This window comes from Tachysurus fulvidraco, chromosome 14 (assembly GCF_022655615.1).
Source record: "Tachysurus fulvidraco isolate hzauxx_2018 chromosome 14, HZAU_PFXX_2.0, whole genome shotgun sequence".
In the NCBI taxonomy this organism is placed as follows: Eukaryota; Metazoa; Chordata; class Actinopteri; order Siluriformes; family Bagridae; genus Tachysurus; species Tachysurus fulvidraco.
The window spans coordinates 3,455,716-3,469,644 of NC_062531.1; the positions used below are offsets into that span (position 1 = coordinate 3,455,716).

Here is a 13,929-nt window from a genome sequence, read left to right on the forward strand (position 1 = left end):
CCAGGGTGTATCCTGCCTCGATGCCCGATGACACCCCGTGACCCGAGAAGTTTGGATAAAGCGGTAGAAAATGAATGAATGAATGAGTGAAAGAATGAATGAATGAACAACAGGGCTACTTTTGCAGCTAAAAATACACCACATGACCCCATCCAGGTAAATGATACATACAGACATGTGAAAAGGTACAAAGGTTAGAAGTACCTGACAATAAACTTGCAAATTAAGTCTTCAAAATAGAATAATTAAGAATAATTAGAAGGAAAACTCATGAACAACTTGTGTCAAATAGATAAACGGGAAATCTAGATAGAATAATGGCGCAATGATTACACGAGTTCAGGCTGGGCATGGTGGCTTAATCGGTCGCCTCTTTCTGGATTTGTAAGTAAGAATTTACTAAAGTGACTAGACTGAAACATGTTAAGATGTTTTGTGCTGCTATGATATACAGAAAAAGAGGACCAAACTGTACATCTCCTTGTCACCATGGTGGTACCATCCAAGGAACATCTTTTGGGCCTGTAGTATTTATCTTTTAAATGATAATGTGTCCTTCTTGTAAAAGTACAAACACCATTAAAACCACTAATGCACATTTAACTAGCTTTTTCTAATGACTTAAGGGGCCCTCACTAATTTGCATTTACTATGTAAAAGACTGACATTAAATGTATATGACTGTGACTTTACCCCAGTGACATGTAAAGCAATATTGTAGAACTATTTTTTTACTGAGAGTTTATGAGAGATTTCAGCAGTTTGGAGGAAATAAATATCACTAAACTGCTCGCTGCAGTGTCTGAAAGATAACAGAGAGTGTACAGGAAGTGTCACAGTTTCTAAGAACTACATCCTTTATATGAAAGATTTAAGGTTCAACCATGATGCTCGATACTCCGGTCCAGTTGGTGGCAGCAATAAACCAAAGAACTGGTTCCCCAGCAGTCTTTTAAAATAGGTTAGAAAAATAACACTCACACATGAACTGCAAAACCACATGGGGCCACTATTACTCCAACACCAAGGTTAATTACTCTTAGCTTTATTACAATTATTGTAATAGAATCAACAATGCTCTGATATTTCATGTGCTCAGAATGGTAGGCATGTGTAAACATTGTTGTACATGTGACCAATCTGGTTAAAATATACATATAGCTAAATTAAAACCGAATACATAATTCAATATCGATCCAAATATAAATGAAATGAATTAAACATTATGTCTTTAATTTATAATTGACATGGGCATCTAGTGAAACCCATTTATCTGTTTTTGTTGTGTTTTTTTATCAGTAATTTAATTTCAGATTGCTCAGTGACGAGTTCATTACCTGTTACATTTCCAAAGGTCAGAAGGTCAAGCAGACAGAAAAGAGTCACCATGTGCCAAGACAACAGAGGTTTGTTGAGAAGTTGGATATGACCAACCACTTACCACATGTCAGTTTGCATGGACATGTGTGTGAGTGTGTGCAGAGAGAGAAAGGGAGAGACATTGTGCCAGCGTGTATGTATTTGTGACAGGCGGGGTTGACAGAGTGAGGGGAGTGCTAACGGTCGTGCCCATGCGTCCGCCGGACCTGGCCTGTGGTTGCTAATCTCCATGTGTCATTCTGTTCCATTTCCCACTCATTTGGCCACCCAGATAAAGCCGGTGCACACTGAATGGAGGAAGCCAGCAACAGAAACCAGAGACTGATGTGACACGCATGGCACCTCAAAAAAAAAAAAACACCTATAGTGGCACATGACATCGACTGATGCCTCCTTATGTGCATCTCTCCTTCCCTTCTGCATTTTTTTTTGTGACTCCGGAAAACCAAAAGCTGCCTGCGTTGCACAATGGGGCACCAGTATAGGCCTGAGGAGCAGATCTGTGTGGTTGTTGCTGAAAGAGTAAAACAGATGGAGGGAGGCAGGGGGGGTGAGGGGGAGAACGGAGGGGAAAAAAAGACTCTTGTATCGAATCAAGTTTTAATATTGTGAATTGTTTGTTTATACCATTTGACCATTTGGCCATGTGGTCAGGGATGTTGCACACCTGGTGGAACTTGCTGGAAATGTTGATGGAATATCGGACAGCAGAGTGAGGAGAAGCTGGCACATTTCAACTGGTTTAAAAGCAGATTATAGATCAGGTCTTAGGTGAATTTTAGTTCAGTCTCAGTCTCTATACAGTAGCTTAATCCAGAATTCTCTCAAGCATAATGGAAACTGAGACATTTCCCAAAAAAGCAGCCCCATACTTATCTGTACTTGATCCTTATCCCAAACCCCAGCTCACGCATGCTTATTATTCTTAATTATTATTATTCATATTATTATTATTAATATTTTTGATTACTAGGATGTAAGAGGAAAGTAGCAGATATTGACTCACACAATGTTATAGAAAGTTACCAGGAGCAGGAATTTCAGGACCAAGGACAGCAACTACCTAAGGGGACGCTTCAGGTGGCCGGTGGCTGCAGAGACACCTGGAATGTCCCCAGTGATACCTAGTGAGGAATAATGTAGAGATACCACCAGATTCTATTCGATGGTGGTCTGTGTTGTATCCCATTTCGCACTTTCTGTCCCCAAAGGACTTCTAAATGCCGTTTGTTACCACGCCTAACTGGCCCAGACTCCACTGCCGGTCCTGGTCAGGAACCATGTGATAGAGAAGGTCGTCTCCAAATACTGGTTAAAAAGGGGCAGGTTTGGGTGAAGTTTGGATTCAGACTGCTGGGATGAGCAGGTTTCTGATAAACAATTATTTTCTCACCAATTCTTCTAAAAAATGACTGCCCACTTTGACTTACTGTGATATTCCGTTCAAAGATATTAAAGGTTTTTCACTGTGTACACCTGATGCACTTCCACCTTCTGGGTGGAGCACAAGTGACAGGCTTCACTGGCCTTCCACAACCCACAAGTGGCATGTGTTACAGCAAGATAACGGATTCATGGTATTCAAGTTAAATACAAGCTGCAAATTCATGATAACCTAGAAGAGCGTGTAGTCTATCGGATCATCCCAGACATCTACCAGATCAGCCAACCAGGATGTTAGAATGGAGCACTGGATGCACTAAAAAATTACAGAGACTGAAACTGCAACTCTCTGTGCTGTGCAAATGGGTAGAACTAGGACCCATGCTCTTTGCCAACCAATTCGGGGAACATATTTACATTGGAGACCAGTCTGACCTCAATCAGATGTTGGATCCAAACATGTCCAATTTCAAATGTTGCTGTATTGTCTAACCTCCATCAAGCTGTGAAGCAGTGGATCATTAAAGTTCATCAAACATAAGTCAGTAACATAATTTTTACACAGAGTATCACAATAACCCACTCAAACCGATACGGGGTACTATCCTTTGGATCATCTAAGACCTTTCCTTGGTTACTAGGACAAAATAAAATTAAGCTATGTTGAAAACAACATTGCATGAAGACTCTAGAGTGTATCTTTATCTGGTCTGCAGATTAAGATACAATTGCACCCACCCAGATAATCCTCCAGTGGAATGAGCCGTTGAAAAAGATTAATCCCTGGTACAGTAGTTCTTAGATTCTAGTCTAAGCTAACCTAACCTTTTAGATTCTACCCTAAATCTTAGCTTCTAAGATTTAATATGAAGAGTTTTAAAAGTCAGGACTAAACAGGATAAAATAAAACTCGTTTACTAGAATAAAGTCGAGGATAAGTATTACTTCCTATAATATTATGTGCATGTTCTACATGGGTGTCAATCCTGTGGTGCTTGTTCGTGGCTCATGTACTTGTTTTAAAAATGTTGTGTATGCACAAAAAGTCTGAAGATACAAAGCTCAGGAAAAAAGCCTTGCTTCTGTGTTGAGTCTTAAACAGAGCGTATCTGTCCTCAAGCGTGGTGATAGCTTCGGCGGGGAATTTTAAAGCTACAGAAACCACAAATTAAGTTTCCTGTATACTTTTACATGACATGCCTTTCGTTGTTAATCTAGGGTATAATTTCTGAAAGAATATAAACCACATATATTTATTTAGTTTAAGCTCATACAGTATTATTAGTGGGAGCAGTGTAGTGGGCAGATAAGCATCACTCCCATCGTTTCCTTCTCGCCAGGTGGAAATATTAATGCTCTTACTGCTGCAGGGGTGAGGAACAAACTGCAGAGGATAATCCGGCCAAACGATCTGTGGATCACTAACACTCGGTCTCGCTAGTTACTGTATAAACCTCTTCTTTATCCTACCGAATGTGACAAGAGGTGATGTAGAGGTGAGCATCAGCTTTGGGATCTAAAGACACCCCCTCAAACTTTTAATTGTCTAAAGAACCTTTTGTTCAATGGAAATGTTTCACAAATGTTAAACTATTTTTTTTTTCATTTTTTTTTATAAGACCCCACATCCTAACAAAGAACCTTTTGTATTCCTTCATTTTAAGGCGCAAACTGTCACCATTATCGTGTCTTTAGTTACAGTCGGAGGTGTAGCTAATCTTGAAATTCACTCGAGCTCTTTGACAGTTTCCCTCCCTGACTTCCTGTTTTAAAAGGAAGTGCATAAACACGACATATGAAATCAAATCACGACTCTCAGGCCACTTCGCGTACGTTTGATTTGAATCAGAGACCGTAAAAAAAAATTTAGCACCCATCCAGTGCTCTGGGGATGAATATGAAGCTGAACAAAAGAGCGTGAAGAGAGGATAAGGCGGTTAATCAAGGCATTGTCAAGGCATTTACATGTCCAGGGTTTTAGCTGTTGCACACTGACTGGGCTGGAACTCTTACAGTGCCTCATGAACTAAATGAACCTTTTGACTCGCTTACTGTTTCCATAAAGCCACAGATTTGAATTTGGTGAGACGTATCACTCAGGCTTACACCTCCTCACTATGGAAAGTTACAGATTTGCGTACACACCGTTCGTGATGCACAATCCGGACAATTAAGAGTTTCTCCGTAGACAATGGAGCTACTGACAGTCTTAACCACAAAGGGGGGAGGGGATGGAGCGTTGGAAATGCGATCGCGTTCAGCGACACAATTTTATTTAAATCGTCGTCTAGTTGTGCCAGGTGAGTTTGGTTTCGTTGTGTCCGATCTTGACAGCGATTTGTCTGTGTCCACGTGTGAATGAAAGAGCACAATGGAGCACATATTTGCATGATGAATTACATAAATAAAATGTGTATTCGTTTGTACAATTTATTCACACCACCACACGGGTCAGCCAGTCAACGGCAATCCCTAAGCCTCCCAGCCAAGGGCTAAATGTGTAGTAAAGAAAGACTTTACATCAAATATTAATAAAGTAGACACTCATTATTGACACACTTAAGGAATGAAATGAATATGAAACATGATACATGATATTAAGAAAGAAAAAAAAAACAATTCACATTGTGCAAGTGTGTACACCATCAGCGTCCGTCTTTCGTTGTGTCACACCATGCCGGAAAAGATGGCAGCAGCAGCAGGGTGGTACGGGTAGGAAAGGTGAGACGGGGTGTGGAGTGTAGAGGAGGTGCCCGCGGAGTGGATGTTATGGCTGTAGGGTCCCAGTGAAAAGGTGTCAATAGGCTGCTCAGACCCGGGGACCCTCATAGGCTCTGAGTAGGAATCGAGCGAATCCATAGCAGCACTCCTTCTCCCCTTCTTGCTCTTACTCGACACCTTTCGGTTGCGTGTCTGAATTCCGTCCTTCTTCATAGTGAGGGGTCTGTTCACCTGAGAAGGTTGCAGATAAGACACATTTAATATCAGGAGGATAGACGTTTGACGACGCAGTACTTCACGTCACATTTTCAAGGCGAAAGCTTCCCTTATGTGAAGACACATGGCAAAAAGAAAAGGAAGTTTTGCCCGCTTCTGCATACGGACACTGGGATTGGCTAGTTTCGCTGTAACTCGAGAGCACAGCAAATTTTGATCCCTTGTGTTCAAACAACATTAAAAAAATCTATTAGCGTGTAAAGTTCGGTTTGTCGTTTAAAGCAAGCGTAAAATAATCGAGCTCTCACATTGTGTAGTTTAAAGTAAAGCCCACAGGCATTGCAGACGGGTTCTCCGCTGGCGTTACGTCTCCACAGTGTGGTGGTACTCGTCTGGCAGTTGGCACACTGAGTCCCGGCTCTTTTACTCACGACCTACAGAGGCAAAAAAAATGAAAAATATGACTGAATTTCTATCTCAATATTTCAATGGTTGATCTTCTGCAATTTAGGATTGGAAAGCCAAACACCGTACCAGTCTCTTCCTAGGCCGGATCAGAGGTCTGTTTTGCCCGTTCATCTTGTGGTAAAGTCCGCAGGCGTTGCAGAGGTAGTGGCCCGTACCATCACGCCTCCACAGGGGGGTGGCGGTAGCACCACAGTTCACACACTCCCGTGTTTCTGAGATCAAAAGCAGCGATTTTACTTGTTTTAAGTAATAAGTTGAATTAAGTTAACTAATGAACTTTTAACTGTTATTCCATAGTGTAAGGAATGAATAAAACCTCCTGGAGGTTTCTATAAAAGCACATCCTGAAGTGATCTGTTACTCTTATACTGTAGTCATGATTGTTCTGTTTATCAATAAACAAAATAGAAGTTGTAATTTAGTTACCATAGAAACTATCATTGGAACAAGTGCATTAATATAAACCTGTGATTTTACTTGCAGCCGTGACGGACGTGCTGTGATAGACAACACTAACCAACACCTTCTGACCAATCGGCGTGATGGAAAAAATGTAGAAACAATAGAATTCACTGTATAGTAAAGTCACTTCAAAAGCAAGTGTGGGTGTGAGAGAGAGGGTGTGTGTGTGTGTGTGTGTGTGTGTGTGTGTGTGTGTGTGTGTGTGTGTGTGTGTGTGTGTGTGTGTGTGTGTGTGTGTGTGTGTGTGTGTGTGTGTGTGAGAAAGAGAGAGAGAGAGAGAGAGAGAGAGAGAGTCCTCACCTGTGGGAGAGAGAGTCATCTTGCCTCGTAGTTTCGGGGAGAATGAGGAAGGTGAGTAGAGGCCAAAGTCCTGAGCTGGGCTGCTATAGGAGCTGTAGTGTCCTAGAGAGTGTGTGTGAGTGTGTGTGTGTGGCTGTGGCGGTCCGTGATCGTACGGATATACGTTGCCGCCGGCCACATGGTTAATAGTATAAACTCCCCCCAAACCTTCAGCGCCCGCTGTAGGACTGACCCTCTCGCCTTTCACGCTGTCCTTGCAGTCTAGGCCTGGGGGATGGAGCTCAGAGCGAGGGGCTCTGATGGAGGACAGAGGGATAGACGTATGGAAAGGAGAGGAGGTGGTGGAGCTGTGGGGGAGCACCGGGGTCCTGCTGAATGTACCACCATGCCAGGATGATGGGGGTGATGGGTACGGGCTAGAGAGAGAGTGAGCACCGGAGCCCTCCAGCCACGACAGGCCACTTAGAAAAGGAGAGGAGTAAACCTGTCTCACTGCAGAGAGAGAGAGAGAGAGAGAGAGAGAGAGAGAGAGAGAGAGAGAGAGAGAGCAAGAGAGAGAGAGAGAGCAAGAGAGAGAGAGAGATAGAGAGAGAGCGAGAGAGAGAGCGAGAGCAAGAGAGCAAGAGCAAGAGAGAGAGGGAGAGAGAGAGAGAGAGAGAGAGAGAGAGAGAGAGAGAGAGAGAGAGAGAGAGAGAGAGAAAGCATGAAACATGAAACATGAAAGAGAGACAGACAGTGAGAGAGGAATACAGAGAGAAAGGCCAGGAGAGAGAGCAACAAGGTGAGAGGCCAGGATGGGGGAGAGAGAGTGTGTGTGAGAGAGAGAGAGAGAGAGAGAGAGAGAGAGAGAGAGAGAGAGAGAGAGAGAGAGAGAGAGAGAGAGAGAGAATGAAACAGAAAGAGAAGTCAGGCAAGAAAGAAAATGACAGTCAGGTTAGAAATAAATTAAAAAGTATTTAAATATATTCCATTTTAATGTTAGATGTCGCTCATGTTGCTTTGTCTGATCTTTTTTTAATAAAATGTCTTTTCATAACATCATTTGCCTCCAGTGTAAAAAAAAAAAATTAAATATCATTCATCCTTAACATTTTATTCACCTTTAAAATTCACCACCAAAAAGTTAAAGATGTCCGGTAACTAAAGTTCAGCAGATTACTTGGTTAACCGTGTATAATGTATGTAATCAAATTAGCTCTGTTTTTAGACTAGTTTGAATATTATCCAAACTTCTGAAGTCTGAGATCTAAATTAGCTGCATCGTGAAGAAGAAATCGTTTTTCCGAACGCATTCATGGCCATTCTTTTTATATCAGAACCAACGCTAAGAGCACTGAGGTCATCTGCAGCCAGTCGTCTTTTGTGTTCCCTTTAACAGGAGAAAGGTTTTCTGCTACACGTCCGTAGAAAACCCTCAGAAAGGTTTAAGTTTATTTGTTCACACGCGATATCACACAAGCACAAAAAAAAACTGCTGAGTCGATCTGAGAGCACTCAGAGCCTTGGAAATGAGCAAAAGTGAAAACACCCTTAAATGGTCACAAAACATGCTGAGTCATAAAGAGAACGAGTATGAAAACAACCTAAGAATACTTTAACAAAAAAAAATGGTACAGGGATTAATCTATCTTTGGTCGGTGCAGGTGTTTCCGCTGCTCTTCTTCACAGCTCTAATATAAAACATTAGAAGCAGAAGGAAACTTAGCGGCTTTGTTTATACGATAAGTTCCCACTACAGCCCCCCAGAGCCACTGGTGCACCACTGGAGAAGAGACTTTACGTTTTCAGCCTCGACTGTACTGTAAAATTACATGAATACGTGAATCAGGTTCAAATAAATGTAAATAAAACTAACTGTTATTCTGCAGTCAGAAGTTTTATTTACCATGAAATATAAAATGTAAAATAAATAAATAAATAAATAAATAAATAAATAAATAAATAAATAAATAAATAAATAGACAAATAAATAGATAAACAAACAAACAAATAAATAAATAGATAAATAAATAAATACATTTCTTTTGTGTGTCAGGCACCGACCTGGGCTGTGGCGGTATGTCGGCGTGCTGCGGCTCTGGACGGTGTTGGAGAAGAGCGAAGGCAGACCGCCGCATTCGGCCTCTATGCTGGAGAAATTCGCGTCGTCCTCAGGGTGAGACACAAAGTTGGAGTCAGACGGGTAAGTGGGCAGCACCTCGCTTGGCATCAGCGTCGAGGATGTCCAGCGAGGCTCTATAGTCGCCTCCATGACCAAAATTCCTTCAGTTTTAGTACTAAACTGTAAAAAAAAAAAAATAGATGGATGGATGGACGGACAGACAGACAGACAGACAGACAGACAGACAGACAGACAGATAGATAGATAGATAGATAGATAGATAGATAGATAGATAGATAGATAGATAGATAGATAGATAGATAGATAGATAGATAGATAGATAGATAGTATATTTGGTATGAAATATGCTGACTGGTTAAAAAGGTTTATATCTTTTCCACTCTAATAAAAAAAAATTTAGTCTAAGAAGTTTTGTATTTATTTATTTATTAATTTATTTATTTATTTATTTATTTATTTGTTTGTTTGTTTGTTTGTTAGAAGAAGCCTCCAGTTTCAGGGAGTCAGAGTTAAAGCCGTAACGACGTTCAGCTTTCCGGCACAGCACAAGAAAATGGTCTGATCAGGACTGAGGGCTTTGTGGTTTTCTTGGGAACATGCCAAGCTGCATTTTCTTGTCTGATTAACTTCAATGAGAGGGACTGTTTATAGCTGCGGTAACAGAACAAACCTTTTTCTCTTAACGTTCCATACCGTTAAACGTAACTATACGTGGATAAAATGTACGACACGGCAGACTTTAATTAATTAAGCGTTTCGGTTATCGCCAAATCGTCGTGTCGTACAGGTACGAGGAATAAAACGCTGCACGAGTCGGCCGTTATTTGTAAAATGAACTGGTTTTCAATCGTCGTTATTTGTGTAACACAATGAATCGAAATGTTTTAAACACACGTCAAGATTTAATAATGATCACGATATTTAAAAATACAACATCATTTTAATATGTTCACATGATATCACTTTTGAGACGTGAGCCATTAGATGAGTCATTTAATCACGTCTTTTACTATAATTACTCAATAGCTGCTGATTATGCGTACCGTCTTGGTAAAAGACAGCGAATAATACACAAATATAAATAATAAACTGAGTTAAAAACATCGTTATATGGAAAGTCTACGGCAGTATGATATTTCTGAAGGCTCTACTTTAGTTCTAGGTTTTAGTTCAGTGCAAAAATTCAAAATTGTCATGCCAGTAAATACAAAATGAAGTACAACAGAAAGCAAAAACAATATAATCCGTCTTTCATCCAGCATCGGTGCTGCCGGTGCGTCTTACCTGGCTGTAGTACGGATGTGGATGATCTCCGAGCCTCCAGGTGAGCAAGAGAGGTGAAAGAGCTACAGTTAAGAGCAGGCGTTGCTCTGAAGTGCTGCTGGTCCGATAAGACAAAGTGAGGGTGGTGTGTTGGTGGTGGTGTTGGTTGTGGGGGTCAGAATGGAAAGGTGGGAGGGGGCATGGTGTAGGAGGTAATTTTAGAAAATTCTCTTCTGAAGACACTCCTCCTACACAAGTTGATGCTTTGGAGGGAAGTGGCAGAGTGATATCCGCTCTGGTGTCATAACTTTTTAGAATTCTGTATTCTTATAATTCTCATGAGTTGCTCTTCAAAGATTAGAACAAATAAAACAAATAAGGCTGACTTTAGGTGCATAAGGACTTGTTATAGCGCATCGTGGGCCAAAAAACTCAACATTACACCGTACGGTGTTATACGTTTATGTCGTTTAGAAGCAGCCACATCGAAGCCATGACTTGTGAGGCATTACATTTTGGGTAGTTCAGGTCCTTATCACACCAGAGATATGAGCTGATTAAAGCTGAGCTGTGGTTGTTATTACACGGTGGGATTGTGCTCCAAACGGAAGTGATACATTTAACCATTTGTTTATGGCGTCCCCAATCGTAGACCGTTCATTTATCAGAGTAAATCACCCTCAAGGCAAATAAATGTTACTGTATATACACCATTATCCTGATGTCTGTTACTCTACTGAGTGTCGAGTCCTTTCCAGTCAACATGGCTGACAGTAACACGTGTAGTGTGACTCAAGCATAGGTGTCTGAAATGTCTACACAATAAAGTTTAATCATAAACTTCAATAATAATAATAATAATAATAATAATAATAATAATAAAATAGAAACAAAAATAAAATACATTAGACTGTAAGAAATATTTATTTTTCTTTAAATAAAATGTATATTTGAACATTTAATTTTTCCCTCTACAATGATTATTGCAAAAAAAAAAAACACATTTAATAATTTGTTGTGTAACATTCTATGTAAAGTTAAAATAGCAATTCTTTTGCAAACACATTAAAGTTTTTTAGCAAGGTTTTTGCACAGTACTCCATAGATGTCTTTTAGAAAAAAAAATAAAATAAAACAATACATTGCATGCAATTAATTTACATCCTGTGTACATGTTTTATTCGTGCAAGAAAGGGTTAATTAATCGCTAGTCGCTAGCCGAGAAAATAAGTAGAAGAGTCTGATCGCATCTATGAATAATAATACAAAGAGATGGGTTTGTGGTTCGGTGATACTGATGAGTCAAGTTAGGGGGAAATGAAAAAGTCACCCAAGCCAACTTAGACCGTCCAAATACCTGAGACAAATTGAGCAAACAAAAAGTGGTTTGGGTCACTAAAAAATAGCCGATAAAAGATGCAAAACACAGCTTTCTATGTACCGCAAGTGCAGCAGATGAGAAGATGAGAGATGCAAATAGTGAGAAAGACAGCAATCGTTTTGAAAGATAGTCACGGCGCACTGAAACAACAGCTCCCACATTCAACACTGGCATGGAGTTGATTTGTTAATCAAAGCAAACTGATCCAGTTTCCTTTGTTCATTCAGTTTTCAGGGAAGTGAGAGAAATGACAGACGGATAGCTGGGGCAAAGCTGAACCGTGAGCAGGACAGTTATTAATCACAAACGTGATCATGCACAACACAACAAGCTTCGGCCTTCTGACGCCGTCACGGAGGCCCACGAGCTGTAACGTGTCACGTCATTTAAATACCTGTTTTTTAAATGGACTACATACAATGAACTAAAAGTAGCAAGACAGAGCAATATACAGTTCCAGGTGAGACTGTATTGATAAAAATCAAGCAGCCCTATTCATAGTAACTGCAGCAAGCAAACTGGTGCCATTTTGCATTGCACAGATAACAGGGGGCCGTTTCCTCCAAGGCTTTTGAACAATGCAACGTTTGGGAGGGGACTTTTTTCTCTCTCCCACCAAAGTGTTGCTGAACAGATGAGACCTGGATGATACTGGTCTTGTCATTGTGGATGATCCAGAGAGAACAGCCCAAGTGAAGTTTGGCAGTTTTCTGGGCTTATCTTTGTAGAAATCTGCAGCATTGCATGAAACTAAACCGCTAACAACAACCTGAAACTCCGTCGGTGCCGATCACGTCTTCAGTAAAATTATAAACACTAAGTAATAACAGTAAGATATTTCTAATAGTCTGTATTCTGCTCTCCTGAGACACAACAATTTGGTCGGGGGGAAAAAACAGTATTATTGTACCATCAGGCCTCAGACACAAATCCCCCCCCCTTCTCTGTCTCTCTAGAGAGAAAAATAGAGAGAGAGCATGATGTACATACAGACTGTACAAACTTCTAATATGTTTATTATTTATATTTAAGGGCTACTGTTGTACTATTGTCTTTTAGAATGATTTACGTTACGGACTTCATGCTTAACGTATCATCGTGCACTTGTTTGCTCGTTTCGTCGACTCCAAAGTTTAATAATCGTCAGCGAGGATTTTACAGTTTGACTTATACTAAATATAATTATACTAAACAACTATACTAAAACTCTGTCGTCACATCGCTGGCTGTACTTAACTTGTCTGAATTATCAGACACTTTTTAATCGCTCGATATAGAAAAAGAAAGAGAAATTCTCCTTTTCTAATTTATTTCGTTATTATTTTGATAGAATTTTCCTAGAAATGTCGCTCTAACTACAAAGATGGATTTGGCGTGATATTGTTTTCAAATGGCGTTTTGGAAACATTTTTAATTAGAACGTTAATTCCTGACAAATCGACAAATAAAAAATGAACACATTTCTCCATCCACGTGCCTTCACTAAACAAACTAGTGTTGTGTCTCAAAGTTGTAGTTTTTCTTTTACAGCTAGTGTATGAATTATATATATATATATATGTGTGTGTGTGTGTGTGTGTGTGTGTACATATATATATATATGTGTGTGTGGTTGTGTGTGTGTGTGTGCGTATATATATATATATATATATATATATATATATATATATATATATATATATATATATATATATATATATATCTATCTCAGAGGTGGGAGTAAAGTCACACGTGTGCAAGTGACAAGTAAGTCTCAAGTCATGAATGTCAAGTCAAAGTCAAGTCGAGTCTTTTTTAATATTTGTCAAGCAAGTCTCAAGTCAAATTTGCGACTTGAGCCTGACTCGAGTCAAGTCGAGTCCCCCATCTCTGAATCATTTAACTCAAGTCCGAGTCAAGTCTCGAGTCATGAATGTCAAGTCAAAGTCGAGTCGAGTCTTTTTTTAATATTTGTCAAGCAAGTCTCAAGTCTCAAATTTGCGACTTGTCTGACTCGAGACAAGTCATATGACACGAGTCCCCCATCTCTGATAATGTACCTTTCAGTAGTAGCAGTTACTAAATATTTTTTTAACCTAAGGTCCGAGGTTTTTATTTGAGACGCAGCTCATGACGACCGTCACGACGACGGCGGAAGCTTGTTAGAGAACAAGAGTTCAGCAGTGTGTTTAATGTCGCTGTGCCAGAAATGGAGACACCTTTCAACAGTTCTCGGAAACCTGATGGACAAGGA

At 40.1% G+C, this 13,929-nt stretch overlaps 1 protein-coding gene across 2 annotated transcripts; it reads right to left on the bottom strand.

Moving 5' to 3' along the window:
* Positions 1-5,179: 5,179 nt before the first annotated feature.
* On the bottom strand, positions 5,180-10,496 carry gata1b (GATA binding protein 1b). 2 transcript variants are annotated; one of them, XM_027151861.2, is made up of 6 exons: positions 10,337-10,496; positions 8,974-9,211; positions 6,931-7,422; positions 6,235-6,380; positions 6,009-6,134; positions 5,180-5,715 (listed from the first exon to the last, which is right to left on the bottom strand). In XM_027151861.2, the coding sequence occupies exons 2-6, from the start codon at positions 9,179-9,181 to the stop codon at positions 5,431-5,433; spliced, it is 1,257 nt and encodes a 418-aa protein (XP_027007662.1). In that variant the 5' UTR covers positions 9,182-9,211; positions 10,337-10,496; the 3' UTR covers positions 5,180-5,430. The 2 variants fall into 2 exon arrangements, with proteins under 2 accessions (XP_027007662.1, XP_047656145.1); XM_047800189.1 differs by lacking the exon at positions 10,337-10,496 and having other exon boundaries at positions 8,948-9,181.
* Between the last annotated feature and the right edge of the window lie 3,433 nt (positions 10,497-13,929).